The 19,480-nt window shown below is 40.7% G+C and overlaps 1 protein-coding gene across 4 annotated transcripts in view; it reads right to left on the bottom strand.

The window, feature by feature from the left end:
* Positions 1 to 19,480, bottom strand: part of oxr1a (oxidation resistance 1a) — a 169,062-nt gene that overhangs the window by 107,957 nt on the left and 41,625 nt on the right. For 2 of the 4 annotated variants that reach the window (XM_014334211.1, XM_014334214.1), the window contains exon 1: positions 6,634 to 6,695. The exons of 1 other annotated variant lie outside the window; for it this stretch is intronic. In XM_014334211.1, coding sequence (XP_014189697.1) covers positions 6,634 to 6,659 — 26 coding nt within the window. In that variant the 5' untranslated portion in view covers positions 6,660 to 6,695. Of the gene's footprint in view, positions 1 to 6,633; positions 6,699 to 19,480 lie in introns of those variants that run through there. One more of the 4 variants, XM_042221897.1, reaches the window with a different exon arrangement.

Below are 19,480 nucleotides of genomic sequence, written 5' to 3'. Positions count from 1 at the left end.
CGAGTATCCATAACTACTGTGTGTTTTTATCCATTTTTAATGTGACATTAAAAAAAACAATGTAAATGTCACACAAAGTCTTTAATTAAAAGAAAAGAGGCTATTTTAGAGTAACTGGATAAGGAGAAAAGGTACAAGTAACTGTGATTAAAGATGAACAAACATCAGCTCAATATTCACAGTTGACAGAACAACCTTAACTTATCTCTCGGTCTGGAACTACACAACCTTTGTTAATCTTCATTAGCAGTGAAACTATGTTCAGTGGTCATAAAACCGTTTAAAGGTAAATAAAGTGAAAACATACAGCACATTCTACAGCAGGGTCAAGAGATATAGAGATGAGGACAATATAATTACCCTCCCCTCAAGGTGGAAGGAATCATGAAACAGTCAGCAGCGCAAGTGGATCTGGGTCATTGCTTTGTCTTCTAACACGACAACAAAACTGAAATAAATATCAGACTTCATTTGATAATGTATTTGTTATTTTGTTATTTCATCCATCTACTACTTGTTTCTCATACGGTACCAGGATTAGAATACGGATTAGGTTTATTTTGGAGAATGGGTCAAGGTTACCCATGCAGTTTATGGATTATGTCACCAGTTGGAGGTTTGCATTTAAATGCGTATGTGCAACAGGGGCCCTCTAGCTGCTGAGCCACCATTTCAGAGGTTATTGCCCCGCAAACGCTGTCAAAAGGCACGGTGATGCACAACTCTGAGTCCCCCGTGACTCGAGTCTTTCTCATTCACTGGTCGCAGCAGGACTAAGTAAATGTGAAATGCTGCATCTACAGCATGACTTCTGCCTTTTTAAAACCCCCACAAACATAAAGAAAGGAGTAAGCCTGCGGCCCGTCTTTGCTTTGTCCTTGTCACATCGAGTCTCCCTGTTTCCTTCCCTCTCCCCCGTACCCCATGCCAGAATCATCGCCAAGCCAGCACCACTCTGCCCCAGCAGGGTGTTTTAAGATGCGGGGAGCCGAGCACGATGCGATGGAGCAACAACTTTTCTCCGCTCTCTCAATTTTTTTCCCTCACTCCTCCACCCCCAGAGCATCTTCTGCACCACTGCTCTGCCACCACTAATTCATCAGCGCAAATCTCCTGCAAACTTCCTATACAAACAAGTGCGTCTTTGGCTTCAGCTCCCCGGCACATGCTCGCCCACAAAGGTCACACAAGCGCAGACCTCCCCAGAAACAACACATACCCTCCCCGAGTTGCTGTCCAACACGCTAGACGCTGCTGTATTGACATCTGCTCCATGATCTGTATAGAAACAGACAGGGCGTCTGTTTGTGTTTGACCTAATAGCTGTTGATGCGAGCGCTTGTTGCTTAATTCAACACCTTCCAAAAATGGAACTGCAGATGTGCACCAGCTTAATGATAAGTTACTAATATGTTTTTCCACTCTGTTGTTCACATCTGTTTTGTTTCGCTCTGAGTCGGTGAGGCCCCTGAGGGAAAGTGCCAGTTAACACCAAAGCTCTATCAGAAAGAACAAGGTAAACAAATCTCAGGCTCTGATGTACTCAGTTCATTTACATCACTAGCTAGTAAATGGGGAAGCCACTACTGTTTATTTGTATATTACAAAATAAAATAAAAAATACACAGAGGACATGAAGTATTGTGGACTTCACAAGATTTTTACCTGAGTTAGGTCTGTGGACCAAAACAAACAAGTTATGCAGACCACGCAGGTCTAACATTCATCACACCTGTCATAAAGGACTGGACATGCTGGTGTAGCATGTGACCTCCAACCTCTGACATTTCATCTTGCTTCTCAGATGACAAACACTCACTGTTCAGTTTACTAGATGCACCTGTTAAACTGCTCGTTAACACAAATATAAAACGAGCCAATCAAATAACAGAAACTTGATATATTTAGGCAAGTAGGACTGGTCAAGAGGACCTGCGAAAGTTCAAACCAAGCACCAGTATGGGGAAGAAAGGCGATTTAATCGTCTCTGAACGTGGAATAGCTGTTAGTACCACACGTGCTGGTCAGCGAGCAATTCTCTTAGTGAAAATGTCTTCCTTTGTAGCTTTTGAGCTACAGCAGCACTGATCTGGTGATGATCTGGTTACAAAGGCCACACCAAAGAAGTATACAGCATTTGTAGAGTGTGGAACAGATGTACAAACACATAAGATTTTTATTATTTTTATCATTTAGCGCTTAAAACTTCAGTTTTTATGGCTTACATAACCCTAACAGCTGGATATTTATCACAGCTTAATGTTTTCAGACACAGAGCTGACTACACACCCTCACACACACACACACACACACAAATAAAAACACACGGAGCATGCTGTTCCACAAGAGGTCAATGTTAATCACAGCTGACAGAGAACAATGCAGCTGCAACATGCATGACTTTCAAGGTGTGACTCCTTTGTACACGTACACAGAAAACATGTGACTCAGTTCTGGCTATGTATAATATGTATAATAATCATGTATAATAATCAGCATCCAAAAATTCAGCTGAGAAAGTGCATTTGTTAGCTTCCAATCTGTGAAAGCAGCGATATATCCAAACACCACTGCATTCAAATACTGATATATATATTTAACATATACTATGTGGGTGGTACGGTAGTGCAGTGGTTAGCACTGTCGCCTCTGGCAGGAGACTTTCCATGCAGAGTTTGCATGTCTCCAAATACATGCTTGTTATGTCAGGTGGTGATTCTGCTGTGTGTATTTCTTCATCTGTTTTGGTCATTTTTATTACTTGATTGTTTGAGTCACTGAACGATTTCTTGTTTTTATGCTGCATATCAACATAAAGTTCTCTAATGTTAATCTATCTGAATAAATAAAGTTTATTAATTTCAGGTGAAGCCTCATCCTCATCAACAACACTCTTCTGGAACAGAAGCAAACTTTCGGTCAAATGTCACAGAAGTAATGAGTGGGCTAATGTTGAGTGCATCTGCATGTAGCTATATATTCAACCACAGGAGTCGAGTCTTTCTCAGTTCCTGTCACAATCCATGTTCACCCTGCTGGACAGTGCGTTGAGCTCTGCCGTTTTTCTCTTGGATGTGGCATAACTTTGATTTGACATTCGCACAGTGTACACCAGGTTTCCCGCATCTTAATCTAAATCCGATACCTTTGAAGCCTGCCAGAGTATACGATTTTATGTTGCTCTCTGCTAAAAAGCATCATTTATACTTGTACATTGTATTTCATTATTTCAAGTCCAAAGAAAGTGAGTGCATGAAAAAGAAACGGTCTACAGTTTTGATTAGCATTAGCAGATTGCTGCAGAATTTCCACGACACTGATGGCCACGTGCCATTTTCCTCTCAGAGCTGTGTATAGACAGCCTATGTGGGCCACCAGGTCCCGGCTTACAAATCCACTTTTTCTGACCAAAGTGGATTAAAGTTTCAGTGGTGAAGATTAGAAGTGTGGCCTGGAGTGATCATTTCACTTGCTCTGCCAAGATCTGTGTTAACCAAGGTATCTGTGTGTATGTGCAGATATTAACTTACTGGATTGAAGGTAGATGGAGAATTTGTCCTGAGTTAGGTTTGGATTTACACAATGCATTTCTGGGAAACTTGACCACTGGCTTCCTTACGGTTTCTCCACAGTATGTGTGGTTCAGTGCACTTCAAACATCTAGGCTGAACCACGTGTCTTTAGCCATGTCGAAAGGCAGGTATTTATACACCAGTGACCCTTTAGGACCGCTCACAAGATTTCTCCAATCTGATTAAAATTCGGATTAGAACGTCACTGTTTACATGGAGTGATGCGATCATGACGTACGTTTACATGCATTCAGCATTTGAACAGAAATCATTCTGACAGGCGCAGAATCGTCTAACTTCCCGGAAATATTAGAAGTTGATTTCTAATCTAAACAAATGCTGCTGGATTTCTCCTTTTATCGTCACTGTGCAACACGCCACAGATTACAGTCTCTCCCCTCTCTCATATTTATGACTTCAAGTAAAAGTTTGTGTTGGATACAGACCAGCTTTGTTTCACTCTTGCCACATCTACAACTAACTGCTGTAAAGGGGGTTGATGGATCATTTCACCCTGAACATCAGTAGAAGTGTTTACATGCACACTCGGTATGATCCGACTGCAAGAAAAAATTTAGAATCTTTCGATTGACGTGTTTGCTCGAACCATTTTTATTCCAATCGTCTTTTAATCTAGTTGCTCGTGTTCATGTAAACATGGCTACAGATAAATATGGTTACAGATAAATACGGATTGTCTTGTCACATGTCAGAGTCTGGCATATATCAGTCTGCTTGTGAACAAGTCTTCGACTGTGACTTTGGCAAAGGCAACAATGATTCATTCAGAGCATCTCAGAAACAGTAGGGCAGGGTTTAAGGGATTTACAGGAAGGTTTGAGTCACAGTGGCTCCAACATGCAAGGTGTGATGCCATATACCACAGGGGAGCAACAGGTCTTATAGAGTTCACACCTTGGTAAGTCTGAACTGCTCTGGCAGCATGCAAAAGACTAATGCCAAAATTAGGCACAGGCTTGTTTTAACTATTCCAAATGCCACATGTGAAGGTACCTGTCTCTTAAATCTGTCTCAATGAATCTCAGTGTGATTAATTAAAAGTTACATTTTTGTAAAAAGTGTCTTTTCAAAGACATCAAAAGAGGTGCCAGCTGTGCACATCAAAAATGTTCGAGGTAAGCGATTCCTGAATAAAAATGTTTGAAAGTATGCTTCTTCATTTCCTCCTCACTCCTGGTTAATTGTTCTCTGAAGTGGAATATTAAAGGAGAGTTACACACAGATGCAGCCTCAGCCTTTGAATAAAAGAGAGACCTGATTCAGGACCATCCGTCTAATGTTTGCTGAAGCCTCATCAGAAATGGTCTCAGTTGAAAGGTGTCCATCAAGACATTCATCAAGACATAAAAACTGACCAAACAGGTCTTATGGAGTTATGAATCAACGTTAAAATTTCAGAGTTCAGGAGAGATGAACAACAGTAACTACTGAGTAAAGCACAGTGGAGGCGCTGTCACGGTTCAGGACTGCTTTTCAGCCAGTGTTGGAGATCTTGACCAAATTTATGGAATTATAAACACAGAAAAGTAGAATCTGACTTTGAGCCGTCAGATTGGCAACAGGTTCATTTTTCAACATGACAATGATCCCAAACACACTGCTGGTGCAGTAAAAGCATACCATACCTGCATAGAAGAAAATAAAAAATAAAACACTATCTATGATTGATAGTGTATGAATAGAAAGTAATGCAAAGAGAGGAATATAAAGGGAACATTATATTTCACTGGGATAAAAAATTCAAAAGGAGCCACTTTTATGCTTAAATCATTAGAAAATGTGAACCTGATTAGACATACAATGCATATAAAGGACTTGCTACAGTTACTGCGTATACACTCAAAAAAATACTGTCAAAATTGTTGCTTCATGTTTTTGACAGTAATTTTTTTTACTGTTTCTCTAAGGATTCGTTTCACGTCTGATTTCACATATGTGCTGTGTATGTGGTTTACGCACTCCTTTCTGTATGACTTTGCTTCCTTTATGAAAGAATAGATGTTCCAGACTCACTCTGTGCAAAGCATCCTGGGACGTGAGGTTCTGACACATTCAGGCCCGAGTTGTTGTTCAGTTTAATTTTGCATAGGTTTTTAAATCAGTCTCTGGGGTAGTTTTAAGATGCATTTATTACATTCCTTTTTGCTTAAAAAAAAGTCTGTCTAATCAAAAAATTTTGAATAAAGAATTCACTGCAGTGGAAAGTATGGACCTGATTCTTCCTTTATAACTACTGTGAGGGGAAAAAAAACCCTGCAAGAATCATCTGTTTCTCAATTTTATAACCACTATGATATTAAAAAGGCCTTTACTCCAATATGTCCATTATATTGCTCTCATCTGCTGGCGAGGCTGCACAGAAGCTTTACAATTATTCAGCCAGACGGCCCTGATTTTGTGCGATCGTACAATAGCAGAGAAATGAACTTGCAAATGGATGATGCCTCTGCGAAAAACTGGAGTGTAAAGTGACACACGGCTTCAGAAAGCCTGTCACTACAGCCTAATGACGACTCTACCATCTGTTGTCAAAAAATCAGGAGGGCCTATAAAGACACTGTGACCATTTCGGAAAAAAATACCTCCAGTCTGCAATATAGATATGAAATCGCAGCTTTCTATTCAAACAAATACACAAACCCCACTTCTTTACAGACAAGCTGGCAAAACCGACTGAAAATGATTCCCAAATCATGCAAAACGTCTAGTTTAAAGACCCGTAACTCTTGCAAAATTAAGTTTTCACCCTTGTACTTGTATACAAGAAAAAAGCGCCGCCATTCTTCTTTCTTTGACTTACTTGATTAAAGGTCTGAATACAACAAAGTGGCTTCTCCACTTTTCCTTCTCAACGTTGCATCCATTTGCAGAGCAAAATAAATGATTACCATTGTGGCTTTCTCTCATTATTTCTTTTTCTACCTTCAAAACAAACCTCGGTTTAGAGCAAACCTACGTCGTTGTTGTTTTAGACACTATTAGAGAGAGAAATTGCCTTTGGATAAAAAAGGAGAATTTAGTGAGAATAGTTGGTACATACCCAGCACGTTCTACAATGGGTTCCATTGACTCTTGTGCTGAAGAGATAATGGAATCGATCCCTCAAACTGCTTAACTTAAGCGTCTGCCTGTCATGTGACCTTGTCCTCATTAGCAGAGCGGGGCACTGTGCTAATTTATTTACTTAATATAACCTCGACAAGCAGGGATGCACAGACAGAATGAGGAAGAAGAGGCCTGAGCTGGCCAAGCTGATTTGAGCCTGTTACTGTAGGCCGAGTTAAGACCTGAGGAAGGAGGTGCGCGTGTATGTTTGTGTGTGGGGGGTGGGTGGAAGGGTTGGGTGGTGGGTGGAGGGGCTACAATGACAGAGGAAAAGATTGAGATTGACAGGACAAAGGGGAAAAGGATGGGGAAGCTGTCAAGGCTAGCAAGACAAACAGAGACAGAAGGCTAGTAATGCAGAAGAAGAGGAGGAAGAGGAAGCTGGCTAGAGGTACTGTGGGGCATGGGGGTTGTTATGTGCCCTGTTTTGCCTGGTCCTCGCTGCATATCCCTCGTGGCCAGACTCCAGGGGCACGTCACTTGGTTCTGTTCCAGGTGGTAAAAGCATAAGGGCTCCTGGTGGTGGAGATGTGCCACACTCACACTCAGCCATCTGGTGATGAGTCACTCTGTCTCTGTGCTTGTTTGCTCTGACTGGGCATAAGATTGTATGCCATCAATGTGTGTGTGTGTGTGTGTGTGTGTGTACGCCTGTCCCTTTAACAAATTAGCACCCCGTTTTATTATATGATGGTAAATGGCCTGCATTTGTATAGCGCTTTTCTAGTCCCTAAGGACCCCAAAGCACTTTACACATCCAGTCATCCACCCATTCACACACTGGTGATGGCAGCTACATTGTAGCCCCAGCCACCCTGGGGCGCACTGACAGAGGCGAGGCTGCCGGACACTGGCGCCACCGGGCCCTCTGACCACCACCAGTAGGCAAACATGGGGTTAGTATCTTGCCCAAGGATATTTGGCATGCAGCCAGGAGTGCAGCCTGGGATCGAACACCGACCTTCTGATTAGTGGCTGACCTGCTCTGCCACCTGAGCTACAGCCATGATGTCAACTCAGAGGAGACATAATCAGTAAAAGCTGAAAGTATCTGGATGTCATCTGCAATATGAGTGAGGTCACGGAGAGATGAAGACAGAAGACATCAGTGAATGTAAAAATATAGTAAGCAAGACTGTCATTAATTAATTAATTAACAATAATAACAACAAGAAAAAAAAACCCACTGGGGACAAGTGAAATGACACTAGCAATGTAACTTAAAATGCATCTGTGCACTGCAAATGAAATGCAAAAAGTAATGGAGACGCCCCGGAGGCGATGCACACAGTAATCTCCTCAGTATTGTGCATGCCTGATGGCAGCATGCATGCTGCCTCCTAGATAGATGGAGCCAACTAACAGCTCTGTTCTTGTGTGACAGCTCCCCTCCTCCAGGCCACAGCTGACCCAAATCTATGGGGTTTGTTTTTTTTTTTACTCTGACACTCTGGCGCTCCGCTCCCTCCTCAAATCCCAGTATCATTTCTCACACAGTTATCATGCTGGAGAGACTGGTGTGGCACCCTTACTTTTACTGCCCCCTATCTCCCAACACGCAGCCTTACTTCACTGTACAGAAAACTGTAGCACAGATTGGAAAAAAGGCAAGCAGGATTTTTTTCCCCCCACTGGAAAAATCTCACAAGATAGATTTTCTAGTAAATGTGTGTCTGTATAAGAATGAATAAAGGGGGCTGAATTACCAGAACCCAGAAAATATTTTTATGCATGACAATTGTCTGTTTTTATGCTTCAGTGAATGAAGGAGATAGCAATGGCAGCAGGAAATACACTTTCCCAGTCTTATGAATGCAATATCTCTCAAACGCTCTGAGGGGATGTCTTCAAATTTACTAGTGCTCAGATGTGAACGCATTAGAATTTGGCAGTCATGGTCATTATAACCTCAAAAAAAATAATAATAATAATAATAATAATTCATACACTAGAAACATGCTAAGAATTTCTAACAGGACAAGGTGATGACATTTTATATTCAAGTATGTCATTACTCTGAGATAATGTTCTGAAGAAACACCTCTTCTGGACATATTTCTGTTTAAAGATGCTCCAAAATGTTTTCAGTTGGTCAAAGTTTAGATTGCAGGCAGGTCAATTCAGCACCTGGACTCATCTATTAAAGCCATGCTGTTGTAATGGATGAAGTACGTGGTGCAGTAGCATTGTCTTAATGAAATATGAAATATCCAAGGCCTTTCTGGATGTTGTCTGGATTGAAGCACATGCTGCTCTAAAACCTGTACATATATATGCCTTTCAGTGGTGATGCTCTCTTTCCAGATGTGCAAGTTGCCAGCATCACAGGTACTAATGTACCCCCACACCATCAAAGATGAAGGCCTTTCAAATAAAGAAACAAGATGGTCCCTCTCATCTTTAGTCCGGAGGACCCAATTTTACTTAATCCAACCACAGAACAGTTTTTACCTTTGCCTCAGTCTGTTTTAAATGAAGGCAGCATTACTGGGTGGTGTTCATATATGGCTTCTTCTTTGTGTGATAGAGCTTTAACATGTGTTTGTGGATGGCACGACGAACTGTGTTCACAGACAATGATTTGTGGAAGTGTTCCTGAGCCCATGCACTGATTTCCATGACAGAAACACTCCTGTTTTTAACGCAGTGCTGCCAGAGGGACTGAAAAACACGGGCAGCCAGTATTGACCTTTAGCCACGTCCTCCGAGCTTTCTCCAGATTCTCAGAATGTTTTGGCGATATTATGTATGATATAATGTAAATAAAATAAAATAAAACTAACTTTAAAAACTCTTAAAAACACAGAAGATGAACTAAAACTATATAACTGTGAATTATCATTTTTCTACCGATAGAAGTACTGTGTAGAGTAAATTCTTGTCTAACAAATAGGGAACATTTACTAGTTACTGCGTCTGATGTAAAAAGAAAAAAGAAAAAAAGAAAAAAAAGAAATCACATTAATGTGACCTGATTGGTGATCCTAGATCGGCGCTCCTATTGTGACACTATTTATAATTATTGGTGCCAAACAGAAGGCTGGCCTTGAGCGCGCTGTCCAGTTACATTATAACTGTAACAAGAAACAACACACATAGCATGTTATGGTCCCGGGACTTAAAACCCACAGCTTTTCAAAAAAAACAACGGTATGACACACTAGTCACAAAATGTACTGAAGAAAGAAACGTTTCAGCTCCACATTCACTATTATCATAGAAACTAAACATAACGCTTTGGCAAGACCCCCTAAATCATTTTTGCAAAAATATGTTTCATATTTAACAACTTAAAAATTGTGTTAGGCCTCTGTGAAAGTCTAATGACCTAATAAACCTGCTGTATGTTTGTTAAATACAAGTATAAAGGTGGAGCCAGCAAAAATACTGATGGGAAAACTGCTAGCTTAATTTGGTATAAAGGTAAATGGACTAGTTCTTATATAGCGCTTTTCCACTCTTCTGAGCACTCAAAGCGCTTTACACAACTTGTGCATTCACCCATTCACTCCCATTCACACAAGCACAACTGACATTCACACACATTCATACTCCGATGAATGCATCGGAGAGCAATTTCGGGTTAGTATCTTGCCCAAGGATATTTGGCATGCAGACTAGGGGGAAGCCGGGAATCGAACCACCAACCTTCCGATCAGTAGATGACCTGCTCTACCACCTGAGCTACAGCCACCCGATGGCTTTCTAAAGGTAGAAAAAAATACAAATTTACCACAACAAGAACAAATTAACTTAATACTTAACATCTTATATCTTTAAAAGTAGCATGTATTAGTTGTGTCCCTCTCCAAACCACTCAAGTTGCAGATTCTATTAGATTATAATCTATCCTGACCATAGACGTATGGTCAGGATACGTATATAATGTATATAAAACGATGAAGGAGCCATTGTAACATCATTGTAATCCACTAAATTGTGGATTTCTTATTTTAAAGCCTCGGTGTTAGTGGCCTGGTCACCACAAAAAGGGAGGCACTGTTAGCTATGGCTAGCACATCTGGTTAGCAAGCTGCATCCACAAAGCATACAGGTGCACAGCACAGGAGTATAGACCTGCTAATTAATGCTTAAAGGCTAAAGAAACACTCAAATTTACCCCCAAAACTACAACACGGACTACATGGATGGCATTTTATGCAATTTCATTAAAATTCTTTAAAAGGTACCAACACCAAAATAAATTGAGCATTCAAATTCAGTGACTGGACTTTGCAAAGCTGAAGCCTAGTGGCTAAACAAAGGGTTGTTGTAGGGGCCCAGGCCCATCAGGAGTTGCATCCGGCCATGCTTTTTTGTGAAAACTGATCACTAAGCTTTATTTGACTACCTTGAATTCAAATGTGAATTTTACTGTTGTAATATTGTTATATATCAACCCTTTTCCCATCAGTTCGAGGCACTCAGTGAAGTTTTATATAGACATTAAAATCACACTTTCTTACAAATCACCTCAACTGTCTTTATACGGGCTGTCACTGAGTTGTTAAGAGCCACATGGCTCAGCAGTTTTTATGGCTGACTCAACCACAGGGCTGTCTGTCACTGCGAAAGTCCTGCCAGAGAGCAGAATGAATACGCTGGGGCCAGTGCTGGTTTCCATCTTTGCAAGAAATGCTTTTCCCCGGAAATATTTTGGGTAATGAAAGTCCACCCAGCCCATCTGTATCCTAGACCGATTTGAGTTGGGCAGTGCATGATGATGTTTCTGAACAGAGGGTGAAGAATGGCTGAGATCTGTAATGCCTCCCTGACAGACTACAGCAGCAGAATACTTAATCTGCACACCTACATGTGAATACCTCAAGAGAGTGAGCTGTAAAGAAAGAAGCACATACTTGGGCAGATAATGGAAAAAAGGGATAATATCGGACTAATCTTACCCCACGAAACAGCAGAAAGAATTTATTTTAGTTCCAAGTGTGGTTTGTTTATGTCTTAGTTTGATGAAACAGTTGATAACTGGTAACAAATAAGATGCCAAGTGCACGAAATAGTGGATAAAGAGGGCTTCATACCAAAACAAAAGTTCCTCTTGGAACAAACTGACTCACGCCATCGCTTTCCTCCCCACATTTTCACTGTATTTTATCCATCTACCTATGATTATATGTGAAAGCTGCAGGATGTTTCAGCCTCTCTTAGTGCATAATAGGCGAACATTACAAACAATCAAAAAGTGATGCAAGCGTGCACTAATCAAAGGAACAGATGGCTGGATTTATGGTTGAAGCATAGGTACTTTAACAGTGTCACATTCTAGAGGCAGACGGTATTGTCGCATCGTTGTAAAATCTATGCTATATGTCATGGTAAATATAATCAGAGGTGGGAAATTAAGTATTTGGTGCAGATGTCCATAATCGGTGGTCGTAGCTAACTTCACTGAGATGGAGAAAGATTAGAAAGACAGGAGGGGAAGTTCTATATAAATGCAAGGACTGCTCAGTGGCATTTGATAGACTGGACATTTTTTGGATCTGTACATGATGTTTATTATTATTTTAATAATGAGGTTCAGTTCATTTTGCACAAAATTAGCTGGTAGAAAAGTTCTCCAGCAAGTTTTTACTTTTATACTTAGAGTACTTTTCAGAGCGTGTACTTTTTAGAAAAGAAAAAGTAAAGAAGTTGAATCTGTGTACCTTTGCCACCTTCTAATATACCGTAATAAAAGGCATCTGCACCCTAAGAGCAGTTTTGATTCTGTTTGTAATTTATTTTAAGCTGCATGCTAGCACTAAATTCCAGCATGCAACAGCATGACTAACTGCATGACACTTTCTTGGTGCTGTCCTCTGCACTCCATGCTTTGTTCATTGTGTACAGGTTGCAAACAGTGAGTTTAAAATGAAAGAAGGACTGATGCACATGTTCAAGATAAACCAGGCTTTTGCTGCTGTTTCACTAAGTCAGCTGCCTTTTTGAAAACTGGGTCCATAGTTGAGTCATCACTAAACCAGAGAAATGATCAGACAACCACTGTGTGCTACCTGAACATGCTCATACGCAGACTTTATGTCAGATATACTGAGTAATACAGGTACAGACTTATTTCCAAGATTAGCAACACTGACCAACCTAACGTTGCACTCAATTGATGTTGCGTAATCAATCTGATATTATGCTAATTGAGAGTCACAACTGCAGCAGAGCAGTGTTTTGTTAGGTGCAGAATGCACCAGAATAATGGGAAGAGAAGTATTTTCAGTTTCTCAAGACCAACCTGAAGACAAAGAGACCCACAAACAAGCAGCAGACACATGCAGGTAGGGCCTGACAGAGCATCTCAAGAGGGGAAGCACAGCATTTCTTGATGTCTCTGAGTTTTAGACTTCAGGCAATTTAGACTGCAAAGGATTTTCCTTCAGTTATGAAAAACAATCCTTTAAAATGTTTTGTTTTTCAAGTTTCTTATGAGCCTCTGAGCATGTGGAACTATGTATAAAAATGCCAGAAATTCCCAGTTAATTCCAGTTAATACTTCATATGGACCTTATGGACTGTAACATCAAGCACAGATGGTAAAGATTGACCAAGCTGGGCTGAAATGCTAAAACAGTATTAAGTTAAATCTTAGCCTGTTTTTGTATAAACTTCTTAAACTTCTAAGTAAGCTTAAAACTAAGCTATTACAATGCAAACTTCATGGGTATAGCTTTTATTTTAAAAGAGTGCTTAGACCCAGCAAGCAGGGTCAACTTAGGCCACCGGACCCGTCGTCCAATGGAGGGACTCCTGCTGTTCATGAGTCCCACATGTTTTACATCACATGAAAAAGTGCATAAAAACTAACCCTGTGGCAAGTGACTGCTAAACCAATACATTTACATAGGGCTGCACGATTAATCGTTAGAAAATCGCGATCTCATTTCCAAATGACAACGATTTAAAAAAACAAAAACAAAAAACGATGACGATGATTGTACCGCATTTTGATCCGGGACGTACTCTGCATGAAAACAAGCGCTCACTCTTCCTGCTCAACAAATGACAAGGGCGGAGCCTTATACCACGTGATACAGAAGCTGTGCCGTGTGATGCTAAAATTAGCAGGGAAAAAACAACAGTCGCTATATTTAGCGAGTTTTCAGACCCTTTTTTTAGCGACTTTTTTTCTTAAAAAAAAGTCGCTAAAAAAAGACGTGAAAGCGCGTATCGCTTTTACTCTCAACAAGCAGCGGGAACTGTAACGCAGTCAGTTCTTCTTTTACTCTTATGCTATTTTGTGGATCACAAGGTTTAAAACTACTTATAAACACACACAAAGTAACTCCACCAGAGTGCCTATTTCGGGTCACTTTTGCCGGTCCAAGCCCGGGTAAAGGAGCAGGGTTGGAATTGTGACATTAAAAAACCAATAATTGCTAAAAGAAATTTAATTTGTAGTTCTAAATAAACTCTAAATGCATTTAGGACGTTTTTTACTCACTTTATGTCTCTTCCACGATGTTATTTCTCTCTCCAACAACATAGGTTACGATTAGCATGACCAATTATGCAAATTAGGCGATGACGACATTTATCGACTTTTAGGACAACCAATAGCGATTTTCCTTACTGAGGAGTTGGCAACACTGCAACGGAGAGCACGTCAGGGATGACGAGAAAGTGACAGGAGAAAATCTGTTCCGGTCAACCACCCAAACATCAATAACGAGAACCTTATACAGCGCTTCCCTATACACGTCGAACTCAAAGAAATTACTGAGGCTATCACCTGACCAAAGATATGGCTCCCATCAACACTGTGCAAAACGAGGGATTTAGGAAAATGATCAACACCCTAGACCAGGGCTGCCCAATCCCAGTCCTCGAGAGCTACTATCCTGCAGCTTTTAGATGCATCCCTACTCCAACACAGCTGAATCAAATGAATGGCTTGTTATCAGGCCTTTGCCAAACACGATGGCATGCTGAAGAGGTAATCAAACCATTTGATTCAGCTGTGTTGGAGTAGGGATGCATCTAAAAGCTGCAGGACGGTAGCTCTCGAGGACCGGGATTGGGCACCCCTGCCCTAGACAAACGCTACACAGTGCCGTCCCGCAACTATTTTTCTATTGTTGCACTACCTGCTCTATACACGCAGTGTCGAACAACGGTGGAGACGGAATTTCAAGCAGTACAACATTTTGCGGCAACAACAAAACGTGAGACATTTGTTGTTTTTATGTTTGTTTATTGTTTTTATGTTCAGTCTCAACTGTTACGAAGTTGATGTGCAGTTAATAAGTGCAATAAATATTTATACTGGAAAATTGAACCGGGAGATCAATTCTAAGCCAAAAAATCGCGATTCTCATTTTATGCAAAATCGTGCAGCCCTACATTTACACTATAGTTGTAATTTTGCGTTGTTTTCACTTTTTATGTGACCTGCGCTAGTAGCACACGTTTAAAATGTGATACGTGAATTACTGCCTCTTGTTGATTAACAGTTTTTTTTAATGACATCGTGGGCAGCATTTGTTAAGAGAACATCCAGTGTAAACACTAAAATAAATCCTGTGTTGGCAAATAGGAATGCAAAGAGCTTTATCCCCGTCTCTCTCTGTCTCTCTCTCTGTGATGTATTGAGTAAAGCCTGTGACAAGGGAGCAGCGGAGAATAGGCTTTTAATCAGAAAGGCCGAGTCCTGCGCAGAGGAAAGCTGGGGGGTAGGTGGATGCAGAGGGGAGCATTACATAAATAGTTTTAGGCTGCATCAAAATTCATCATGAGATCAGACATTCATCTTGTCAGATTTATTTTTAGAAAGGGCTTACATCATGATGGCAAAGCAGATTAATAGTTCACAAACTGAAAACAATAGCTGAAGCTAACAACTGCAAAAACCCTCAACATTTGTAGTATTTATCCTGTTAGTGGCCTCTACTGGTGACCAGAGGAAGTGCAACAACATTCGCAGCCTATGGGAACCTTAAATTACTTTGTCATGTTTAAAGACAAGTAATTGCTCTGAATTGCAGTATCCAAACAAGAAAATGCCACAACAGCTCTGCCACTGATGCACTAATCCTTTCCAAGTGTATTATGTAGCCATTTTCCTGTCTGTGAATACAAGGTCCGTGAAAGCCAGTCACCCAAACACTCTCATGACTAATGGCACCTTTCAAGCGAGAGTCGCAGGAGTGAGAACGAAGCACACACACAAATAGTGAGGACAAATGGTGCAATGTCACTGTGCAATGCAGCTGTTTGACAGTCTGGAATGAAGACGCTCAGTGACAACACAGCTTTGTTCATCACGCACAAATAGCAGAAAGTGTTGTGTGTGTGTGTGTGTCCCTCGGCTAACCGGGAGAAAAACTCAAATCTTCTGACATTTAAATTAGACACCCAATAGAATGTGGACATAAAAACCTCGGGGGTCGAACGCTCTTGTCTTCTCGAGACATTTCCCCACTGTCGCTCGTGTTATGTTCGGCTTTCCTCTCACTCACACCTCAAGTCGAAGCTGCGAGGAACCCTTGGTGTCATTCTACGTTCGCACGCTCACTCCGGGTGACTGCTCACAGGTACACAGCCAAGAGACGAGTCTTCGTTAGCGACGAGAATCACTGAATAATTTGTGACTAATCAATATGAAACACACGGACACATTAAATTAGCATTTGTGTTGTTTCCTACTGAGCGTCACAGCCTTGATACAATTTACCGGGCTTCTGATTTTAACGACTGTTTCTTCAAGGCATAATTGCATTTATTCACTTCTTAGGCGTGCCACTTTGAGTACATTGTTTCCAACTTCTAGAACATTAGAACTGTTTCAGGTATGCTTACTGTGGTTATTTAATGGCTAAATATATGTTTCCCTCAAATATGAGTCATCAAACATGATCCAAAGGCAGGGTTCAGTCATATAATCTTTGTCAGTGGGAACACCATGAGGAGGAAACTGAGAGCTTTAAAAGCCTTTCACGCTGTGAGTAAGGCTGTATGGCTCCAATGTTTACCCATTTGCTCATTTGATTCTGATGACTATAACAACAGTAAAAAATAATAATAATTTTCATGCATTTAAAAAAAAAAAGTCTTGAATGAGTTATACAACAGCTAGCCTGCAAACAAAGAGAATATATTTACCCCTGAGCTCATTCCTGTGAATTATGTATGCAGCAGAGTGGGTGCATTGGGCTCCTCTACACTAAATGACCTTTCATGATAACTGTGGTCCAGTGTCCTTGGGCTTTCAGCCTGCGAGTGGATATTATGCAAGTGGGATGACAACATTGGACTCTGTGTTAGTTTTGAAAGTCACACATGTCAAGGATAAGAGGGCCAGACGAAGGAGGCGCCTCTCTTTTTTTTTGCACCTTTTATGGATGGTAAGAAATCTCTGGCTCACTAAATTCATTTCCAACATGACTAAACTCCTGAGAAGACTGCCTGTATTTTCCTTCGTGTCTCCTATCAGTTTTAGCTTTAATTATCTTTGAAATATAGAGCGTAGCAGAGTCTATCTGCCATATATCGAACTACCTGCTCTATACCCATTTATTCAGATAGAGCTTAACACCCCCCCCCCCCCCAAAAGATAACAGTCCAGTTGGTGTCTGCCAAACAAAGCTGAATGTGCTGTTTTCTCACAAACGGCTATGATTGAATGGACGACCTGAACTCTTCCCAACTTGTAAAAAGACAGAATGCTTGCTTTATTTTCTCCTCTGATTAATCAGTGCACTGGCAACAATACAATGTTTTCATCTATCAGCTGAAACGTAATCTGATGTGACTCACCTCACAGCCACATACTGTAATTACAGTAGTAGATGACGAAGGTGGTCTGGTTGTGTAAACAGTGTCTAACTATGAAACAGACTATTACACAGCTTGTGACTAGTTTTGGCATTGCCTTCTTTCTATCTCTAAAAGTTTCAAATATGAAATTTAAATCTTTAGAATGACTCTCAGTATTATTCTTCAGCGTGGTCTAAATTAGTCTTCTATATGGTTTCAGCACTGTTTTACTGAGTGCTTGTAAGATGAAAGTGCACAGTTAACGTTCACCCGGTCGACTGTGGCCTGTTTACGCGTAGCTACTGGACTACTCCTCTATATGGAATTTTCAATCTATTTAGCTTTGTGCAATGGAAATCCTATTAAAAAGGAAATGCAAGGTAAAATGTTCCATGTTTAGGAGCCAGTATTGTTGATATCGATACTTTCAACTAGGGATGCAACGATACCAATTTTTTCAAACCGATACGATACCGATACTTGGATCTGAGTACTTGCCGATACAGAGTACAAAAACCGATACTTCTACCACACACACACACAAATGCAATGAATTGGAAGACAGGTTTTATTTTATTCTCTGCCGATAATAAATAATATCTTAATAAAAATGACCACAAAAAAATTTCAAGTGAAAAATAAGCACTTCTGTTAAATTATTGCAGAGTCTCCACATTGTAATTTAACAAAATATCACTGAACTATTGGCACTGTCTCGAGCTTTCGGAATAATAAATAAACACTTCTGTTTGGAATAAAATAAATACAAATTAGGTTTGAGAATAAAATAAACTTTTAAATTGTTGCAGAGTGTCCATATTGTAAACAAACAAAATAACGAAAGTATTTGGCATTGACGAACAAACTCCCCATCTGCACGTGGATCATCAGTCCACTGTGCCGTTAAACCAAGGACTGACATCGCGCACACACTGCTTATCTTTACCTCTTTAGAAAGTTTTGGCACCATTATCTCCCTGATGTGTGGGCGGCTGGGAATTTCATATCGCAGCTCGACAATGCTGAGAAGAATCCTATGTTTTCCACAACTGGCATTGGCTGGTCATCCAGAGCGATAAAATGAGTCAGAGCCTCTGTTATTTTAACTGCCCGTGGATTTTCTCTTGACATTTTTCATCGCTTTTCCAAAGCCTGAGTTAAAGTTGGCTGTTCCGGTCCACACTGCTGACATTTTGTTTAGCCTAGCTACAGCAGCCTCCAGTTTCTCTTTTTTATCTGGAGCTGCCAGTCTGACTCGTCTAACCCTGTGCCTGTTTAGCGCGGGATGTCCCCCTAGTGGCCAATCTAAAAAAACTACAACAAAAATGACAAGCCACCCTCTGATTAATGAAATAAGTTAGTATTGGTTCATGGTATCGGTTAACTTTTACGAGTATGAGTACACACATTTTACAGTATCGGCCCCGATACCAGTATCGGTATCGGTGCATCCCTACTTTCAACCTATAGAGGCACATTATGGAGGGGAGAGCACTGTGTTTTCATTTCCAAAACAGTCACTTATTTAACACAGTTCAGTGGGATACATACTGAACTTAGAGGATAGAAACAAATTATCGATCCTATTGCGCTAGGATTGATCCGATACATATACCAGCGTTGGTATGGCAACTATTGGTATATAGATCAGTCCAACCACCTCAATATCTGGAAAAGGTCATCTGAAAGACAGTTTCCACTTATACAATTAAAGAGAACACATCTATCAAATGATTAAAAGCACCAGAACCTCTCACCACCAAAACTCTTGATGCTGTGTTGATCCTTTGACAAAGAGTTTACATAAGCTAAAGCTCTGACGGTATTAGATTTGATAGTATCTGTGTAAAAGGGTGATGTGTATGGGTCATGACTGCTTGGCTCTTGCATGTTTCCATCTCCTGTGAACAACACTGACCCTGAGACAGATGGCAGGGACCACATTACTATCATTCAGTGAGACCAGGACCTGCGTTTATAAGCTGTCTCCAAGGACAACAGCGCTATCTCCCCTGACA

Source organism: Haplochromis burtoni, unplaced genomic scaffold (assembly GCF_018398535.1).
Source record: "Haplochromis burtoni strain Fernald_Lab_line unplaced genomic scaffold, NCSU_Asbu1 Contig_76, whole genome shotgun sequence".
NCBI lineage: Eukaryota > Metazoa > Chordata > Actinopteri > Cichliformes > Cichlidae > Haplochromis > Haplochromis burtoni.
Note: the sequence above shows the minus strand (reverse complement) of the source record. Positions and strands in the feature narration are given on the sequence as shown.